Source organism: Trichogramma pretiosum, unplaced genomic scaffold (assembly GCF_000599845.2).
Source record: "Trichogramma pretiosum strain Unisexual culture from Peru unplaced genomic scaffold, Tpre_2.0 scaffold160, whole genome shotgun sequence".
NCBI lineage: Eukaryota > Metazoa > Arthropoda > Insecta > Hymenoptera > Trichogrammatidae > Trichogramma > Trichogramma pretiosum.
The window spans coordinates 48,839-69,765 of NW_019640830.1; the positions used below are offsets into that span (position 1 = coordinate 48,839).

The window sequence follows — 20,927 nt, forward strand, 5'->3', positions numbered from 1 at the left end:
GGCTCAGCTGTGGAGCTATACATATATATAAGCATAGCTGCAAAATAATTGCGTCAGAACTGCTGCTGCTTCGGGCTACAATTTTTTTGCACTCCGCAGCTCTTTTAGTATAGCAGGAGAGGGGATTCTGTGCTTTTTAATGCTTTATAGTTCCAGCTGTATTTTTATATTTCTATATATTTCACTTTTTTTACCTCAGCGCGCAAGCGTGTCTGTATATAATATAATATGCAAAGAGCTCGAAACAATAAAGATAATTGCAATTGCTTGGGACCTTCGAGGAGTCGTAATTGATTATATTGCATATTGTGTACATTATAATCATCGGTTAGATTTGAGAAATTTTCTCGCGCGGCGTAAATATGTAATATTATAATCAACCAACCGACGCGACGACGAGGACGGCCCTGGCCACTTATAAGTAATTTACAATGAGAATCGGATAAGAAACTGCTGGGCCGCTGCAGCCTCACGGGGAATACGGTTGTCGCGCGTGCCTCGTATAGTCGTCCTTCATATACGTAAATTCGTTTGTGCACTTTTAATTTGCAGCTCCTATTTGACCTTTTTCCTTGTCTTTTTTTTTTGTTTTGTTTTTTAATTAATTCGTCCCGCACGCAAATCTCCGAGGATGGTATGTATAAGCCTCCTCCACCTATACCAAGAGTTTACACGAGTGTGTGTGCAGTGCACAGCTAACGAAAGACACAGAGTCGCTTGCGAAAACACGAAAATTCGATTAAAGCCCTTGGCAGCATCGTCGTCCGTATATACACACGCGTACGCACGCATAAGTAAATCAATGTCCGATTTCGAAGGTAAGATAGGAGACGGAGAGAAGAGTATGGGACTGCAAAGGCAGAAACGAGAGCCGAGAATTTTAATTCCTTTTTTATATAAGCTGATGCATGACGCTGTGTGCTGCTGCTACGTTCGATATTATACAGCCCCTCGAGTGAACCGAGAAAAAAAGTAGCAGGTGTCTTTCATAAAGTTTTCTGATCGCTGCTGCTGCTGCTGCTGCTGCCGTTCGTGCGTGTGTCTGTGCGCATGGCTGCAGATCGCAGAAAGCAGAAGCAGCGGCCACAGCCACCGACGCGGCGCATTAATGCAGAGGTCAGTCGTCCTCGTCGTCGTCGTCGATGCAGCGTGTATATAATATGCACACAAACACGAGCGAAAGAAGTCAGGTAGCTGCGAAAAAAAGGACACCACCACTACACACGGACACGAATCTCTCGATGATGTGGTGGTGCACGTGTGCTGCTGCTGTATAGCCGCCGCTGCTGCGCGCAATGTCTGGGGCGGGGTCGCGTCTCTTTTCTTTCCACCTCCCCGTGGTTAGTATGGTAGTCGTTGTTGCACGCGCAGGCCCACACCGCTGCCGACGACGAGGGTTTTATATGCACAAAGATTTCTTCTCTCTCTCTCTCTCTTTCTCGCCCGAGAGATTTCAATGCATATTTTGCGCGCAGCTTCTCTCTCGCGTATTATGCGCCGCCGCGCATGCCCTTTTCGCCACGGATAGGCGGAGTCTGCGTACGTACGTACAGTCACTGCCACGCAGCTCGCGAGAGCGAGTATAAGAGCGTTAAAGAGAGGATGGTAAGCCTGTTTTTACGCGTCTCGTTCGCGCACACGCACACACATACACGCGAATGCACGTAGTGTACCTTTTTCTTCAACCATAGCACTTGTATATAGACTGTATCGTTTTATTAGCGAACGGCGCGTTAAAAATATAGTATATATATACTCTAAGCCGCGCTTGCAATATACGTTTTGATTCATTTTCTAGCTGGACCGGACGGGTTTGCGCGTTGCTAAAAGAAAGCCTGACAAAAAGACGGTGACGCCGGAACGCGGGCTGATTTTCATTAAATAATCAAAGAAAAATATCGGTATCGTTCTTTTCTTTCGTCTTCCTTCCAGCCGATTCACATATAATACGAGATCGTTAAATCGTTCGAAAGTCATAAAAACGTTCTTCCTCGCGCGGTGCATCGAAAAAAAAGGAGAAAGAAAGAAAGAGAAAAAAAGTAAGGTTTAAAAAAAGGAGAGAGAGAATCGATGCCGCTCTTCGGTTATACGCACGCTCTCCTCTCTCTCTCTCTCCCGGTACATATATCGATCGTAAATAGTGGGAAGCAATTAGCATCATAAGTATCCGCTGCTGCGCGAGCAACGAGATCCATTAAAATAACGAGGGTATATATGTAGCAGTGTACGAGAACGCGAAAGAGAGGGAGAGAGGGAGAAAAATTCTAGTTGCAACCAATGCGTGTAATATACACTTTTTCTTATTATCATAACTTTGCGCGCGATCGGCCGCCAAGGTATACGTATATAAATAATATCGATGATGATGATGACGACGACGACGACGATTAAAAAGGAAGTGAGCAGGAGCAGGTTAAAAAAAAATACGCTCCACTGAACTACGCGCGCGCCGGATGGAAGATACGCTTTCTAGGCAGAAACGCCGATTGCCCGCGAGTGCGCGCGGCTGCATGTATTGAAGTTCGCTTATCGAGATAGGTACTCGAGGAGCTGCGCGTTTATAGATTGTTTCTGAGGTAGCAGCATCTTATATACACACACGTGGTCCTTTAATCGGGCCCCCGCGAGAGAGGCTAAGATCGTTAATATGTACAATATAGAAACTATGCACTTGAGCAGTCCATTTGTGTACCGAATAGATTTCACTCGGTTGCAATCGAATATTTTTGTGATAAAAATATTTATCCCGGCCCCCACTTCTAGAAGATTACCAATATTGTAAGCAACTGTAAATGAGCAGAGATGGACGGATAAGTTTTTTTTAACGTCGATCGCAAGCACATATAGATCGACAACGAGATCAAAGTGATTATTTAAACCGATCAATCAGACAAGCCTCGTCGCACACAATCGCATCTCTCTCTCAAAGCGGACGCAACAAAAAATCTCTTTTATAATACGGGCCGTATTATAAAAGAAAACACAGTTGGTTGCTGCTGCACAAGTCGCGATTGACTATTCTGGCTTCAAGAATTCATGGGAATAATATCCGAGGTATATCGGCATTCGCGTGGGCGTGAATAAAAGTTTTATACAGCTGCGCGGAGAAATGCACGCGGGATCGACAGGTAGCGCGACGAATATTCAGATAAAATAGCTGTGAACCTGCTGCTGTTACTCTGTGATCTGTCTGCGGCGCGGATCGCACAGCGACATAGTCTCTCGATCAAAGTAGCAAAAGAGAGAAGAAAAAAAATTTCCGGTCACAAGGATCATTGTGTGGAAAACGGAAACGAGATCCTTTTATCCCATGACTCGTGTATAGAGCTGCATTGATAAGACGCAAAAAATTTGTTTATACCACAGCTGTGATAAAGAGTAAAAGACAGGCTGAGAGAGAGAGGAAGAGAGTCAAGATGAATGAAACGGAGCTGGAAAGGATCGATGCGTTTCATCCTGTGGACTGGCTGACCGTCTGGCTGGCAGCTGAGTCCTTTTCGCCAATGCCATATACTCTTTAACGAGATACGCCGAATGGATAAGCGTGCAGTACATATATACGTACACACACAGTACAGAGCTGATACGCGATAGTTTTGTTCGATCGACCGGACTCCGACACACGTACACTCTCGGAGCTCTTGACGTAGTCTCGCCCCTAACAAAGACGAGAGAGAGAGATGATGATGATGATGACGATGATCGAATTTCAAGCTTTTGATGATAAGCTCTCGCGTTTCGTATATACCGCATGCGGCGGGGAGAGAATATTTATTTGCTGCCGCTGCAGCAGCACACACACAGAGCTGAGTCGAGAGCTGTCCGATATCTGTGTGCGCGCGGAAGCTCTCCCCCCAGTACCTATACGTACGTATCTGCAACACATCTTTCGGTGTACAGAACGAATGAGAGACGTCTCACTCGCAAGTCTCTGTCGGGAGAGAAAAAAAATAATTCTCGATGCTAATGCGTAGGCTTATAGTTGCAAAAAGTCCACCGCTGCAACTGCTGCACTTTAATATTACAGAGAGAGAGAGCCTAACGTTGCAATCTCTTGGTGGTATATGCAGCACATCCTTCTTAGAAGCAGGTCATCTTTCTTTTCAGCTTTTTCCGCGCCGCAGTAGCTATAGCGAGAGAGAATGCACCGCGCGCACGAGTTTATAATGTGCACACAGGCTAGGCTGCAACTATGGGCGTCAACGTTCTGTTACGCGCGATGCTCGCTGTAAACTGCTGCCGCCGCTGCACTGCCAACGCCTTGGCTGCCGCCGCCGAGAGAGGTGATCTCGATCTGCTGCCGCTGCTGCCTATATGCCTTCGGGAGGATGAAATTCTTGGCGTCGTACCAGCCGGAACCTTGACATTTCCTGATACGCTGCAGTTGCTACATACTATACCGCCTGCGACCTAGAATTTCATTGATACATGCACACGGCTACTACTATATAAGCATGCTATATATTTATGCGCGCAAGCACATTAAGAGGCACTATGTACTCTCTATACAGCTCGCCGCTTTACATTGTTGTTGTGGCTTTCTTTTGCTACTGCTGCCATCGCGCAGCGGATGTAAAATTAGCGCTTCTAAAAATGCGAACGATGAACTCATCTATGCGCTTACTATGTGTGTGCGGCCGCAACCATACACATCGTCGTGTCCGCGTTATTATTATAATCAAGCGCACTGTATGTACGGGGGTGTCGAAGCGATAACGCGACAGCTTCGTATGTACAAATATATTCCGTCGCGAAACAGACTTTGTCGTCGTCGTTGCACAGAGAGAGCCTCGATCTGCCTGAGATAGAGTATTATGCCGTATACAGAGTATATACACACATACACGCGGAGAAAGAAAGAGAGAGAGAGAGAGAGAAAAGAAGTGGATTCTGTGGGCGGGTACTGCAGCGGCGCAGGCCGCGAGACGCGTACGTACATATCCGCGGCGGCCGAGCCGAGGAGGGAATAAAGGTGAGATGCGGTTGGAGGTCGAGAGGAGCGAGGCCGAGGGTATAACGCACTATTATATAGCCCAGCCTTTGCAGCAAAATCTTCCGTGTGTGTGTGCGTGTGTACCGATGCATGTATGCATCCAGAGCAGCGCATTGCATTATTTGTAACGATATGTATGTACACACAGAGTCAAGAGAGAGAGAGAAAGGAGCTGCCGTGCGCTCGTCATTAACTTACATACGGACGGACAAACACATAGATGTATTATACACACACACAGAAACGGAGAGGAGTCGACGAGGAGAATGCCAAAGAAGGTGGATTTATCGACTATATTGCGTTCGGAAGAGAAGAAAGAAGACAGAGGCCTTATTTGGCTCGCTTCGACAAGTGGAGGGAGGCTTATCATTTTTCGATGCTGTATAACGACTCCGGAGGACGGAGACGCATAGCGAAGCTCCGATAACGTCGGTCACGCGGGTTTCATATACTCTTCCTTTTTTCCGTGGGTCGTATTATGATCCACGGCAGAAGAGGGGCAACGAGAAATCTTTGTGGTTTGACGTATTATTCCAATATATACGTATACGATCGTGCGGTGCACCGACCCCGGCAAGAAAATATTAGAACCCGCACGCGCGTATTGTATACATTATATACACACAGGATATAATATGCCCCGGCGAACTTTCGATTCGGTTTATCCACTCGTCGGGGTCCCCCGGTCGGCCATTAATGACAGTTATCCTTTTTTTTTCTTTCATCTTCGTTCATTTTCTTCCTCTCTCCGCGTTCGGTATATATCTCTGGCCGATAATCGCTCGCTCTAAACTTAATGCACAGAAGTGGCTTTCTCTCTCTCTCTGCCAGTGATCGCAGGTATAAGGCACGTATAATACAATGAGATCTGCATAAAAGCCAATTTGACCGGTGCTGCTGCTGCTGCGGCCTCGATATTGCTCCCGCACGGCGGGCCGCAATTAGCGCCAAGTGCGGCGGCGGCTGTGCATCGCGGACGACTACTACTACTAGTTGCTATACGTGACTCGGCCATCGAGAAATCGACGATGCTGCTGTACGCGCATATGCATACATTTGTGCAGCAGCAGCAGCATCTGAAATCAAGCTGCCGATGCCAAACTCTCATGGGCTGTGCAGCGCAGTGCAGGTAAATATCTGATCGCGTTTGCAGAGAGAGAGAGAGACCCGCTTGATGAGAGTTCCATGGATGCTGATGATGCTGATGATGATGATGATGCGTATACTCTCGTTAAGATAGGAGCTGCTTCATTGGTAGTATATAGATTCCGGACGGTTTGAGTGTGTGTGTGTGTGTGGCTGTCTTTTTTATCATATTCACTTTTAATACTTTTCAAAGTCCGCTGAAACGACGTCGTTCCGCACAATTATTCTTGCATCTTCCTATATGCAGACAAAAAATGACATATAAAGATAAATAAAAACTCTTAGCCCTCGCGTTTCCGCACAAAATCTCGTAATGAAGTTTAACTTCTCGTGCGTGTGCGCATCTAACCTTCACCGCACCGAATGTGCATTATAAAATGTGCGTAATTACCGCACGGCGGCGGCGTCTCTCGTGTGTGTGCGGCAAATCCGCAAACTGGTTGTCCGGAATATATGCGCGTCTCACCCTCGAGGCCCGAAAAACCTCCTCGGCTCCTTCTTTTCTTTTTCTCCCTCTGAACTTCCTGCTGCCGCATGCGAGCGAGCGAGCGCAAGAAGGGCCCAGCAGCAGCTTTGAAATTTATTGCGCGCGCACGATGCGTCGGTAGCAGCAGCAGCATGCGAGAGAGAGAGAAGCTACTGTTTCGTCAAATAAATTCACGAAACCAGAAAGTCCATCTTCCAACCCTAAATGCGCAAGGCGAGGCAAGGACTCGGACCCGAAATAAACGAAGGAGCTAAAAAACGAAGAGACGCTACTGCTGCACATGCTCGTTCTGATTTCTACGTCGCGGGTGCGCGAGCAAAAAATCGGTTGAAATTCCCTCCTCGTGCTCTCTCTCTCTCGCTCTCTCTTCTAGAGAGAGGTCGTCTCCTTCTTGGGCTCGAGAGAGAGATGGTCCAATTTACATTTTTCCGGCGACGTGCGACCCTAAGATCGCGATTCAACGAATATATATAAGCTACACACATATATATAAGCCGACAAAAAAGTTACCCGCTCGCCGCCGTCAGAAGAACGAACAGTAGCCGCAGAGAGAGACGACTGATGTCGATGGGCTTTTGTCTCGAGCAGATCACAAGAGCGAGAGAGAGAGAGTCTTCTAATGCAATGATGCGTACCAGATATAATACTACCTACGTGCGGAATCTCGAGGTCAGAAGCACGCCCAATTGTCGCCACAGTCAGTAGCTACCTGTGTGCCGCGACATAGAGATGCGCGGCTAGTAGTATAACTTTACTGCCGCGTGTGCTCACGTGGGCTCGTGGGCCGCTATATACTGCTTCAAAGGACTGCCCGCCGCGTATATATATCGCGGACTCAATGCCGTATTGTTCCTGGCTTGCCCGCGCATTTTGCCCTTTTTTTTTTTGTAAAAACTCTTTATATTCTTTCTCTCGCTATTGCTGCCTCTTAGCCCCGTGCTGCAGCGGCAAGATAATAGCACACGACGTGCCTCAGCAGCTTTTATGTTTTTAAGGAAAATTGAATCAAGCTCTCTCTCTCTTCTCTCTCTTCTCTGCGATGCAGTCAGCGGTAGCAGCGTTTTCATTTTTTTTTATTTTTCTCAAGCCGCTGCGGTACTACACGCAAGTATATATAATACGATCTCGAGTCGGTTGAAATTTCGCGAGGCTCGATAGCCATCGGCTTTTAAAAAAGTGTCAGAGAGAGAACTCGGTCTCGTTGCGTGCTAATGTGCTCGTCTCTCTCTCTCTCTCAAAAGATGCGTTCAAGCCTGAAAGCGAATCTCTCTCGCGATTAATACCTCTGCACGCAGTAGGTAGTAGCGGCTTGGCTCGAATTCGAATGAGAAATGGCAATCTCTACTCTCTCTCTCGAGCGCAACTCAAGGGAGGCAATCGAGTTTGTTTTCGAGAGCGAGAGAAGATCGGAGCTTTTATATTACGTATATATATACGCGTCGACGACGACGACGGTAGCGTTTATCGCGCACAGCTCAGAGTGCAACAGCAGCAGTCACAGCTCGAATGTGTGTTTTTACAAAGAAGAGAGAGAGAGAGAGAGGGAGAGGGAGACCGACGCTGTTCGCTGCTGCTCGGTGGCTCGTGTGCGAGCTACCTTCGTTTGCACGCGCGCGTGCTTATATTGATAGTCGGTAATTAAAGAGGCGCGGGTCGTTTGTTAAAGTGCACGCGCGCATACGTATATATGCGAGTAGTGCACCTTAATTAGACGTCATTAATTCCACGCGCCGCTGCTGTGCCTCTGCCGCCGCCGCCGCCGCCGCCACGGCACTGCTGCACAGCTCGGTTACGGATGGGCGTCGTGAACATCGCGCCAGCCAGAGCCAGCCAGAGCTCGTACAGTAAATATACATGTATATATATTTAAAGCACCTGGGTATTTTAACACCCATGTGCTACTTATTATATACGCGACGACTAGATCGTAGTAGTAGCTGTATAGTTCGTCGCTTTAATACCGAGGCAAAATCGAGCCGACGACTGCTCTCGGTAGCGATTCTTCGCTCGCGTATTATACGTTTATATTACCTATAATACGCTACAGATATAATGCTAAATTTTTCCGCGCATCTTTTAAACATTTTTCAAATGCTTGAAACGATACTCGTATCGAAGCTCGCAAGCGCGCGTGCCTATAGATACAGTAAGTAGCGACGACAACGAACCCAAAGTAATAATTTAACTTGATTCTCTCTCTCTCTCTCTCTCTCTCTCGCGATCCTTTATATGCGTATATATAAAGAAGATACGAAAAGCGCCGAAGAGACAAACGCATATAATAGTCCACCGCCGCGTATATGTGTATACTACTGTAACATACTTCCCTTACGGTATAAATCTTACTCTCTCTGTATATAATATAAGGTATGGTATATATGAGAGGCACACGCCGGGTATATAAGCTATATAATGTACTCAACGTAGCACCAGTAGCCGCGACAAACGCGGGCATGCCTGCGCGGCTGCACTGTGCACTCGAGAAGGAACATGAATCCTCGCTTCTATATACCTACCCGCGAGAGTATATAGGAGAGCTATCCGCGGCAAGGAACAGCTCCATTAATAAAATCAACTCTCGAGTATATGCGTGTGTGTGTATTATATAGACGTATATACGCACGCATGGCATTTGCCGTCGTAATGCAAGTCGATTGTGCTCAGCGAATGGGCGAGCTTTTCGCATACCACATATCGTTTTCCCGATCGAAGCTTTTTTCTCAGCCTATAATATACATTTATTCCATCGCGTATATCTGTGTATTATTATGTGCCGCTGCCTACATACCTAGTACTTATATATAGGAGCTATCATGGGACACTCTCATAAATACATCATCTTGGGTTTGAGAAACAAACGGCCCATGTGCAGCAAACCACATGGGCTGAACAGCAACTCTTTCCCTAAACTAAGCGCAAACTGCCATAGGCGAAAGACAATGGCATTGTGTGTAGTCGTTGTGTGTGTGTGTGTGTCTTTGGCTTTAAGGCTTCTGATCGCGCGCGGCGGCAGCAACTCCTGATCTCGTTCCATATAGTATACCACTGAGGCGCTTACCTATATACATGTATTGGTGAAACATCAAAAGCCGGCTTAAATATCCACGCCGCACTTCTTTTTGTTTTATACATATTTTCCCTCCTAAATTCTTCAAGCACGGCCGCTCGAGAGGAAGAAGAGAGATGGCGACCGAACTGCATGCATGATACACGTGCTGCTGCTGCTGCGGTGACACACAATCGGTTATTATAGGAGACATTCAGTAGCATTTTATGCCTTGTACCTATCCGCGTACACTTTGACAATGTACTCTTTTTTCTCTCTCTCTTTCTCTGTTATTCTCTCTGCTGCGGCCGTGTGGCATGATCTATACTTTGTCACGCTCGCTGCGAATAATCTATGTACTCAGCGCGCACACAGAACTTCGTATTCGTACTTGGCTTCTCTTTCGCCTGTCGTCTTTGCACACATGTGCACCGGACGATGTTTTTTGCTCTATATAATCTCTGTGTGCGCAGGCCAACGACGAGTGAGAGATGCACTTGCTGTTGTTGTCGAGGATCACGGGCGTTTCGCGTCAGCGATTATAAAGCATTGTTTCTTCGTCGCCGCATCAGAGACGATTTTATACCTGTGTGTGTGTGGCATGTGAACGCAGCACATGGGACCTTTACTTCGGGCGATGTTTACCTGCTATAACATGTAATGACAGTTGTCGAGCATGTGTATTATTTCGAGGACTCTGTTGAAGCTCTTGCGATCGAATATTTATGCACGAGACTTACTGCCGTTTCTACGGAGAAATATCTTTATAGAAAGGCTTGGGTGTATATTTATTAATTGACATTCTCTCAAGTCCCCCGATACTGCTTGTGAAAAACTAATAAATATTTTAGACCCGAAGATGAGAACTGGAAATATTAACTTATGTACAATTTTATTTAAAAACAGAAGATGCGCATAGAAAGCATTATTCTTTTATTTCGGTGACATTCTTTCGAGACGCGTAAAAAACAAGCGAGTGCGTCAAATCGCGCGCTGCGATTGGCCGGCAGTCTTGAGCATCGATACACTCTCGCGTCTGCTGCGACGACTCGCTCGTGCTCGCGTAACGGCCCATCGATAACTTCGCGAGATCATTTAGTACACGTTACGACAAGTTACGCGTTACACGCGAGTGAGAACTGATAGCAGCAACAAAACTCGCAAACGGTTCTCGCGACAAAAGTCGAAAGGATCTTCGTTTTTACCAGTGACCGTGTGTTCGATTCGCGAGTGCGTTCATTAACGATGGATGACATGCCAATAATCGTGGACATGGGCCTAGGTGCACACGACGTGTTCTTCGACGATCTCCTCATGATGATCCAAGCCCAGAGGGACTACAACAACGCCGCGGAAAGGGCTCTTCGTCTCCAGCGTGAACGCCACGAAACATTGAGAAGCCTGCGTGCGAATTTCGACTGGGAGGCGGCCTCCACGGAGGAGCGATATCAGTTCTATCGCCGTCTCACCGATTTGACCTACGACTGGAACAGCGGATTCTTGAACCTCCGAGATATCTTTCGGCCCGAGGAGATGGAGCAATTACTCATCGAGTCGGTGATCGACCGGATCGACCACAGATACTTTCAGAAGGAGCGATTCATCGAGAACGTGGCTCGTGGCGGTTACAAGGACGAGCCACCCGCCGCCGCGGTCGTCGTGGACGAGAACGGCAATCCATTGTCTTCGCCGCGTCGCCGCACACCGGTGCACTTGGCGCTCGCCGTGGAACCCGACTTCGTTCGGAACCTGTTCGACATCTACGATCGATTCGATGTGAATTACGTCGACGAGTCCGGCCTGACGCATCTCCATGTGGCCTGCTGGAAGCAATGCTCGGACATCGTCGACCGGTTCCTCGAGCACGGCCACGATCCGAATCGGCGCTGGCCGGCGACGGGCGATACGGCGCTGCACATGGCCGCGGCCAACGGACTCAGGCAAGTGATCGCGTCGCTGCTGAACGGAGGCGCCGACCCAAATTTACTCAACGACATGGGATCGACGGCTTTCCATCTGATCTGCAAGGGAGATTACGAGGAAGACCTGGTGAATGCGTTTTTCGAGCTCAGTCGTGTAAATAATCATCAAGTGCCGGTCAATGTCCAGGACAACGAGGGCAACACTCTGCTCATCTTGACTCTTGACAACGGCCACAAACGCTTGGTCGAATTGCTGCTGAGACAAGGGGCGGATCCGAACTTGGCCGAGGCAGAGGGACTGACGCCGCTGCACGTCATTTGCAAGAGCGAAGAGGACGACGACTTGGTGGATTTTTTCTTCGATATCAACGACGAACTAGAGCAGACCGTGCAGATCGATAAATTGGACAACGAGGGCATGACACCGCTGAAGTGGGCCGTGGTGAATCTCCTGCCGCACGTGCTCGACGTTCTGTTGGATCGAGGTGCCGATGTATCCAACTTCGCTTTTCCTGCAGAAGATTACTTTTACGCGTCTCTCGAGGATAATTACGAAGATGATTACGAGGATGATTACGAATATGATCCATCTGAACCGTTGAGACAGGCGTCTGGTATTTTGGCAGTGATCGAGCGCCTAGAGAGACGAGGATACGAGCTAGGCCGAAGCGACGCCCTCATGATCATGACGTTTTTCCATAGGAACCGATTGTTCCAGGATCTCGCGGAGCTCGAGAACTATTGGCGCGATCAAGACTTCGTAAGAAGAGCCAACGAGTTGAAGATACGTCCGGGTCTGTCGCTTTACGAGCTGATGCTGTTGCGACCCGAAGAGGCCGAGAATCGATTCGCTTATATCGAATACCACGAGCTCGCGTGCAAGAAAAAGTTGCACGCGCACCTGCCGGTGAGGCACTTGCGGGCCTGCGTCGTGCACCTGTGCGAGAAATTGGCCAGAGGATTCTTCCGTCGCTGGGCGCTGAACTCTCTGCTGGAGCTGACGCGCGATCGACTGCCGTATCTCTGCTGCGACGCGATCGTCGAGCGGCTGACGAACGCAGATTTGCGGCTCATTTGTATGTCGGCTACGGTGGAAAATTAGCGATGGCGATACGATGTGAACATTATTTTTAGAATTTTTTTCAGCATATTTTTTAGCCCATGTTATAAAACTTGACAGATTTTTCCATGTCATTATTTTAAATAAATTAGATTGAAGTATAAAAACATAGTTATTTTTTTATTCAATGCATCCTCAATCATAATCTTGAATTTAATATTCTTTATACGGCACCTTCGCCTTTATTCTGATCCAGTAAATATTTTTCACATCGAGGCCGCACACGAAAGCAATAAAAATGAATAACAATAATTCGAGTCCGTCAATAGTCATCATTCAACGTATAATTCGACGTTTTCTTGAGTGAAAGAAAGGTAGAAATGCGCAGCTTGTCCCTTGGCATAATCGAATACAACCGTGTAACTGTGTGAACTTTCGTATCAACGAGTAGCATTAGCCGCTATTATTAAAACAATGTTTGTGAGCGAAAAAGTTGAAATTCGTAGAATCTAAAATTTTATTGCAAGCAATAATAAAAATCGTACTTGGTTTATCTCGTCTTTTATTTCAATTGAAACTTTTCGAGACGCGTTAAAACTTGCGAAAAACAAGCGAAGAGGATCGAATCGTATTGCATCTGCGCGCATGAGACGAGCGACTTCTGCTCGGCGCTTGATCAATTGTAACGTCATGCCGCTTCGTGTAACTCGGTCTCTCTCTCTTGCGGCGGCGCTGCGTAAGTACAGAGTTTTTCTCGATAAACGACACCTCTCGCACACGCGCTTGTTCAGTACGTGCTACGACGCCGCAGCGCAAACACCATCGAGAGATCGTATCGACGACAAGTAATTCTATATATACCAAAAGAAGTTTTTCATTTTATAAGTGACTCGTGTCTGTTGTTTGAGTTCGCATGATGGTGGACATGAATATGATGGTAAATTTGTTCGATGACTCGGACGATAGTTACGACGCCAACGGCTATGAGCTCGAAGAGGTGGATCGTCGTAACCAAGAAACTTTAGAAAGATTGAGGAGAGAGTGCGAAAATTTCAACTGGGAGCTCGTAGAAGAGCGATATTCGTTCTACTGTGAAGTTGTCGACTTGACAATCGGTTGGATCTACCACTGGGAAAGATATCTACCAGATATCCGAGACATACTTCGGCCCGAACAAATCGAATATCTTCTCAAGGAGTCCGTAATCAACAGGCTCGACCATTTACGATTACAAGGGGAGCAGTTCATCAAGTTTGTGTTGCGCGCCCACTACAGGGACCAACCCGACGTAGACGAGGACGGCAGGCCATTGTTACGTCGAACCACGGCACTGCATCATGCATCGGCCGAAGACACTCGTCCCAGGGTCGTCTCGGACCTGTTCGATATTTACGATAGGTTCGACGTCAACTACGTCGACGAGTCCGGACTGACGCATTTCCATGTTGCCTGCCAGTTCGGCTGCTACGACGTCGTCGATAAATTCTTGAGGCTCGGGCAGGATCCCAATCTCCTCGTGCGGGAAACGGGCGATTCGCCGCTACACTTCGCGGTGACGGCCGAGTTCAACGGAAGAACAGTGATCGAATCGCTGTTTCGTAAGGGTGCCAATCCAAACTTGGCCAACGTAAAGGGATCGACGGCTCTTCACGCGATCTGCAAGAGAGACTACAACCAAGACATTGTGAACGCGTTTTTCGAGCTCAGCCTTGAATATAATCATCAAGTGCTGATCGATGCCCAGGATGTAGGTGGCAACGCGCCGTTGCACACAGCTCTGGCTTGTGGTAACAAGAACGTGGTTGAGTACCTGTTGAGACGAGGCGCCGACTCGAGCTTAGCCAATGCAGAAGGATTGACACCGTTGCACATCATTTGCAAGAGAATTGAGGACGACGACCTGGTGGATTTTTTCTTCAATATCCACGACGACCTTCAGAAGACTGTGCGGATCGATGTATTGGACAACGAGGGTATGACACCGCTGAAATGGGCCGTAGTGTATCTCATGCCACACGCGGTCGATGTGCTCTTGGATCGTGGCGCCGACGTGTCCCAATTCACTTTTCCTGCAGGAGATCACTTCTACGCCGCTCTCGAGGATGATTACGAATTCACTGCATCTGAACTGTTGAGACAAGCCTCTGGTATTTTGGCCGTTCTCGAGCGCCTAGAGAGACGAGGATACGGGTTGGATCGAAGCGGCGCAATAACGATTACGAAGTTTTTCGCTAAGAACCGATTGTTCCTGTATCCCGAGAATCCGGCACAGCTTGAAAATTGTTGGCGCAGCCAGGCGTTCGTGAGAACAGCGAGAGAGATAATGATCAATCCAAATCTGTCGCTCTACGACTTGATGCAGCTGCGAACCGAAGAGGCGGAAAATCGAGTCACGTACATGGAGTACTTCGAACTCGCTTGTACGAAAAAGTTGGAAGTGTTTCCCGTATGGGGATATCTCTGGCCTTGCGTCGTGCACCTGTGCGAGAAGTTGGCCAGAGGATTTTTCCGACGCTGGGCGATGAATACCTTCTTGGAGTTAATGGGCGATCGGCTGCCGATTCTCTGCTGTGACATGATCATCGATCATCCGCTGACGAACCAAGATTTGGGGTGTATTATTATAGCGGGAGCTACGAGCCAAACCTCATAAGCATATTTGAAGTATTTTTTTTTCTGATGTTTTTAGATTATGCAGTTTTTTTTCATGTCATTAAGATAAATAAATTAAAATGAAAAATAAAAAGGCTTCTGATTTTCTGTTGTCACCCACATAATCAATTGAAAGACAATGTCTTAAATTTTACATGCATGTCCACTGCACCTTAGCCTTTCATTTTCAATTATTATAATATTTTAAATTTTATTATTATAAATTTTCAATATCTAGATAAAAAGCAGTAAAGGTTTGTAACGATCATATTAATCCAGTCATCATTTAAGTTACGCCAATTTCCTTGACACGACAAAAGACGTTTAGTTCCAAGTACTGAAAGGTAAGAGTACACGTAGCTCGAAAAACAAGCCAACGCGACAGAATTTCGTAATGTGCAGCATCTGCACTGATTGAACAATCGAGCTGCCATCACCAAATGTAGCGGACACTAGGTCGCATCGGGTGTCAGACACTCGTTGAATCGAGTGCGAGACACTCGATGATAGAGAATTTGCAACTTTACGCGCGCAAATAACAGCGCCACGGCGATTCGAGCGTTAGCGCCGCGACGTCGCGTGGTGTGACGGTGTCAGCTCGATTGTTCTATCAGTGCGCAGGGTTCGGAGAATCTAGTCTTTCGCGCGCTACGATTGGCCGAGGCTTTCGAGTGTGTTGGCTTGTTCCTGCTGCGACAAGACGCGACAGTGATCTGTGTCGTACTCAGTACTCGTTACGACTTCGCAGCGTGAATATCCAAGAAAGATCGCACATCGACGGACGCCGAGTGATTCTCGCGATAAAGAAGAAAAAGTAGATTATTGTTAAGTCACTTTTGTGCGTGTGTGTTTTTTGTGTGCACGTAATTATGGACATGGAAATGGACATGGATGTAGCTATAGACGACGACGACCTCTGGTCCGATGAAGACATGTCCGATGACGAAGACTACGCCCCGATGTATTATCATAATCAAAAAATATACGCAAGATTGCCGACTATGAGCGTAAATTTCAATTGGGCAGTCGAAGACGAGCGGTACCCATTTTTCTGTCGTCTTCTGGACTTGACATGGGATTGGGACTACAGCGCTGTCAGTCTACCTCCGAATCTCCGAGACATCTTCCGAGCCGAGGCGATCGATTACTTTCTCACGCAGGCCGTATTGATCAGGGACGACGATCGCGAACGGGCCGAGCAATTCATTCGGTTCGTGTCGGCCAGCGGCTACAAGGACCAACCCACCGACTTGAACCAGTACGGCAGACCATCGCCGCGTCGCACCACCCTGGTCCATCGTGCGATAGGAAAAAACTGGGATTCCGTCGTGATCAGGCATCTGTTGCGGATTTACGACGGCTGCGACGTCAACTACGTCGACGAGTCCGGCCTGACGCACTTCCACGTGGCCTGCTGGAAGGGCTTCAACGACGCCGTGCAGCGATTCCTCGACCACGGCCGGGTGGATCCCAACGATTGCCTCTGGCGGGATCAGGGCCAGTCGCCGCTGTACCTGGCCGTGAGCGGCGGCCACGACAAGGTGATCGCGTCGCTGCTGCGAGGAGGCGCCGATCCGAATTCGGTCGACGCCGCGGGCAGGACGGCTCTGCACCACGTCTGCGAGCTGTGGACTCGCGACAGATTGGCCAGCATAATATTCGAGCTCGGCCGTGAAAATAATCATCCGGTGCTGATCGATGCCCAAAACAACGAGGGCAACACTCCGCTGCTGTTGGCCGTGTCCAAGGGCAACTTCCGAAGCTTGGGCGAATTTCTGCTTCGAAAGGGCGCCGATCCAAACTTGGCCAATGCGGAGGGATCGACGGCCCTTCACGCGATCTGCAAGGGAGACTACGACCAAGACCTTGTGAATGCGTTTTTCGAGCTCAGCCGTGAAAATAATCATCCGGTGCTGATCAATGCTCAGGACAATCAAGGTAACACTCCGCTGCACTTGGCCGTGAGTAAAGGCAACAAGAACGTGGTCGAGTATCTGTTGAGACGAGGCGCCGATTCGAGCTTAGCCAACGCGGAGGGACAGACGGCGCTGCACATCATTTGTAAGCGAGACAAGGAGGACGACTTGATCGATACTTTCTTCAACGTCTGCGCCGAGGTCAATCAGGTTGTGCAGGTGGACGCCGAGGACAATTTGAGCGTGACACCGCTGCAATGGGCCGTGACGAGATTCCGGCCCCACGTGGTCGACGTTCTCTTGAATCGTGGCGCCGACGTATCGCACTTCGTTTTCCCCGAAGAGGATCTTTTCTCCGGAATCGGAGAATTGGACATTTGTAGCAACGCTCGATTACTGAGGCTAGCCTCGGGCGCACTGGCCTGCGTCGAGCTTCTCGAGGCGCGAGGATACGCGATGAACCTGATCGAAGCCCTGCGGCTCATGAAGATGTTCGCCTTCAACTCGATCTACGAGCAGCCCCGGGATCGCGCGAGATTTCGACGCTGCCATCGCAATGAGGAATTCATGCGACGAGCCAGAGAGATAATGATCAGCGCCGACGTGTCGCTCTACGACGCGATGCAGACGCACGCCGACCAGGCGGAAGATCGGCTGAATTACATGGATTACTACGAGTTCGCCCTGTCCAGCGAGTGGGCGAAGATACCCCAGGTGCACAGGCTGGCCTGCGCCGTGCACCTGTGCGAGAAATCGACCAGAGGCTTCTTTCGGCGCTGGGCGCTGTTCGCCGTCGCGGACTCGATGTTCGACCTACTGCCCGTTCTGTGCCGCGACACGATCTTCGAGATGCTGTCGAACTACGATTTGCGGGCTGTCGTCATGGCGGCGGATCCGAATCAAAACGAAGTTGACGATGGCGATTAATAAACCGTGTTTGAAGTACTTTTTTGTCCGATATCATTGAATTATGCAACTTTTCTATATTATTATTTTCCATGGTATTAAAGTGAATAAATTGAAATGAAAAAATATCCACGATTATCTTAAATTTTCTAAGCGTCAAGAACCGAGCTCCAACGATCATCATTCAGTCATCGTTTGCGTCAGGCATCATCGTACACATAGTTAGCTCATTCTCGAGCGTGTCAAACGAGACGTTCGCTTCAGAGACGGGAGTGTGCAAGGTAAAAGAGTATATAGGTTCTGCACCGCGCACGGCATAAATCAAAGGGATAAACGTGTGTGCTGTGTAGTAAGTCGCGCAACGACGCGCTTTTGAGATGTCCTCCTCGTTGTTTTTTTTTTGTATCGCCGCAGCGGCAGCAGCAACAGTAACAACATCAGCATACAAGTAAGTATATATAGTTGAAACAATGCGTACGTACACCTCCTCCTGTTCCTCTTTGCTGCTGCAGGTTTGACTCCCTGCGTGGTGGTGGTGGTGGTGGCATTACCACCGCGGCGTGCAAATTTACATACGGTCAAGCGTATAAGCGTATAAGGCCTCGCGGGCCCTCAATATACACATATAGATATACTATATATTCCTCTTTTAAAGGGGGCATATGCTGCTGCCACGGACACGTATACACATTTATAAGCTCGCCTCTGCTGCTGCTGCTGCTGCTGCTGCTGCTGCTGCAGCGCAGAGTACAGAGAGCAGCAGCAGAGAAGAAACGGGCGCGCGCGGCAATTATCGTGCCTTACTTCACCTGCAGCGGCTTCTGCAGCAGCAGCAGCAGCCTCTCGGTGGGCTGCTGCCGCTGCTGTTGCTGCAGTGCACCGAGCCTGCTGCAACCTTTTATTTATTTTTTCATTTTTTTTTCTTTACCCCGCGCGTCTTTTTTCATCTCTTTCGCTCGGCTATACAGATATGCGCGCAGCTTATATACAAGCGTTCCTCTTCCTTTTTGGCCTCTCTCTCCTCTCTTTTGCCTTTTTCAAATCTTCTCTGTATATATGTATGTTTGTGAGTGTACGAGTGGTAGTATGTGTTGGACGCGGAGCGCGGATTAAAAAAAAAGGGAAAGAAAAGAAAAAAAAGGACAAAAAAAGAAGGAAGGAGAAAAGGTAAATAAAGGTCGCGCCGATTCGCGGTGTAATCCTTTTGATCTTGCGCGTGTGTGCACATACATACACTCCTTCTTCTCCTCCTTTGCTCTCTCACTCCTCCTCCCCTATCTCCTCATACCTGTATACCTCTGACTGCGCAGAGGGCTTTAACTATATAGAGGAGCTCTCTCTCCGACCATTTACATATTGTTCGTACTTTTCCGGATTCTTCTGATTTGTCGCTTATCGATGCGAGATATAGTTATATATGCGCGCGCAAACCTTCTTCTCTTTCGCGTTCTTGCGCCAAGGGTCGAGTCGCAAAGCAAAAAAAGAAGACAAGCAGCATAAGCAAAAGCAAACGAGAACGGCAGAATGGAAAGAAGAATCAGAGAGGTCTATAGTGCTATATAATTGGGCGAGGCCTGTGCAGTAGTGCCTCAGTATGTAACAGCAGCAGCAGCGGCGGCCACGGCGGTATCTTCAGTGAGCGCGCATGGGTTATTGCGAAGCGAGTATATATTCCACTGTACACTGATTATGCGATTCTTGCCATTTATATATGTATCCGATAACATGCCGATTTTCAATGCTCGCTCGCGACGCGCCTCTGCTGCTGCCTTTCTTATTTTTGCCGGTTATTTTCTTCTCTCTTCTCTCTCTCTCTCTCTCTCTCTATCCTTTTTTTTTATTATATACTGCTGATTGGATATGCTGCCGTTTGCTCCGGGTATATCCGCAGACAGCAACAGCAGTTTCGATAGAGGAATCATATTATACATGCGTATACGTGCCTTGGCCCCGAAGAGGATTTCAGTTAATTAACGCGAGGCATATTTTATTAAAAATATCTTCATTATATGCGCGGCGGCGGCGGCCTCGACGAAAATATTTCCATTTCGACGACTCGATTCATAGGTGCTTTTATGCCTTGATCTTCGGCGTATATATATTTAACAACGATTTCTGTATAGATCGAATCGGGATTTGTTTTTTTGCCTTTGAATCGGAACGCGATACGGCCGATATAGTATAGTATAAGTAGACATAAAAAAAGAGATAACGCGCGAGGCGTAATTTACTGTATATATCCCCGGCTTCGAGTCTTTTCATCTCTCTATATACTATGTTACCTCTGCATTGCAGAGCTTTTTCTCTATGTAGCCTCTGAAAAACAATAAGTACATAAATCATTGGGAAATTCAGCGGCTTTTAAAATAATTTAAAGTCGCGCGCTGGCGAGCGAGCGAGAAGTAAAAGTCGTAATTTTAAACAAATTACTTGACGCGCGTATATAGAGAAAAGCGTGCGTACCGCAAATGCGATAAACGACTGACGCCCGACGAAACCTTATTATAAAAAGTCCCGATGGTTTATTATTACGCAAGCGCAACAGTTTATTGTACGAGCAAATCCAACATTTTTCTTACATTTCGCGGGCTAAAATCGACTCAAAAAAATTTTTCGTGTTCCGCCAGTAAGGGTCGCGGCAAATCGTTCTTTGGGGTCCTAGAAACGTAAAAAAATTCGTGAACACACAGGAAATCTTTTTCCCTTCTTCTTCTTCCACATTTATACTGAGCGCCGCGAAGAAGATCTTGAAGGTGTAGGTGAAGGAAGTAGAATGAAAATAGTTTAAAGAAGCGCAAG

General features: G+C 47.8%; 1 protein-coding gene across 1 annotated transcript; it reads left to right on the top strand.

Annotated features, from left to right (window-relative positions):
* Positions 1-15,960: 15,960 nt before the first annotated feature.
* LOC106651759 (serine/threonine-protein phosphatase 6 regulatory ankyrin repeat subunit B-like) lies at positions 15,961-18,256 on the top strand. Its single transcript, XM_014370427.2, has one exon. It carries the CDS (start codon positions 16,176-16,178, stop codon positions 18,147-18,149), a length of 1,974 nt encoding a protein of 657 aa, XP_014225913.1. The 5' UTR covers positions 15,961-16,175; the 3' UTR covers positions 18,150-18,256.
* The last annotated feature ends 2,671 nt before the right edge of the window (positions 18,257-20,927 follow it).

Excerpts from the sequence above, each read along its gene's own strand:
- LOC106651759 (XM_014370427.2), top strand. The coding sequence starts at position 16,176 with ATGGACATGGAAATGGACATGGATGTAGCTATAGACGACGACGACCTC.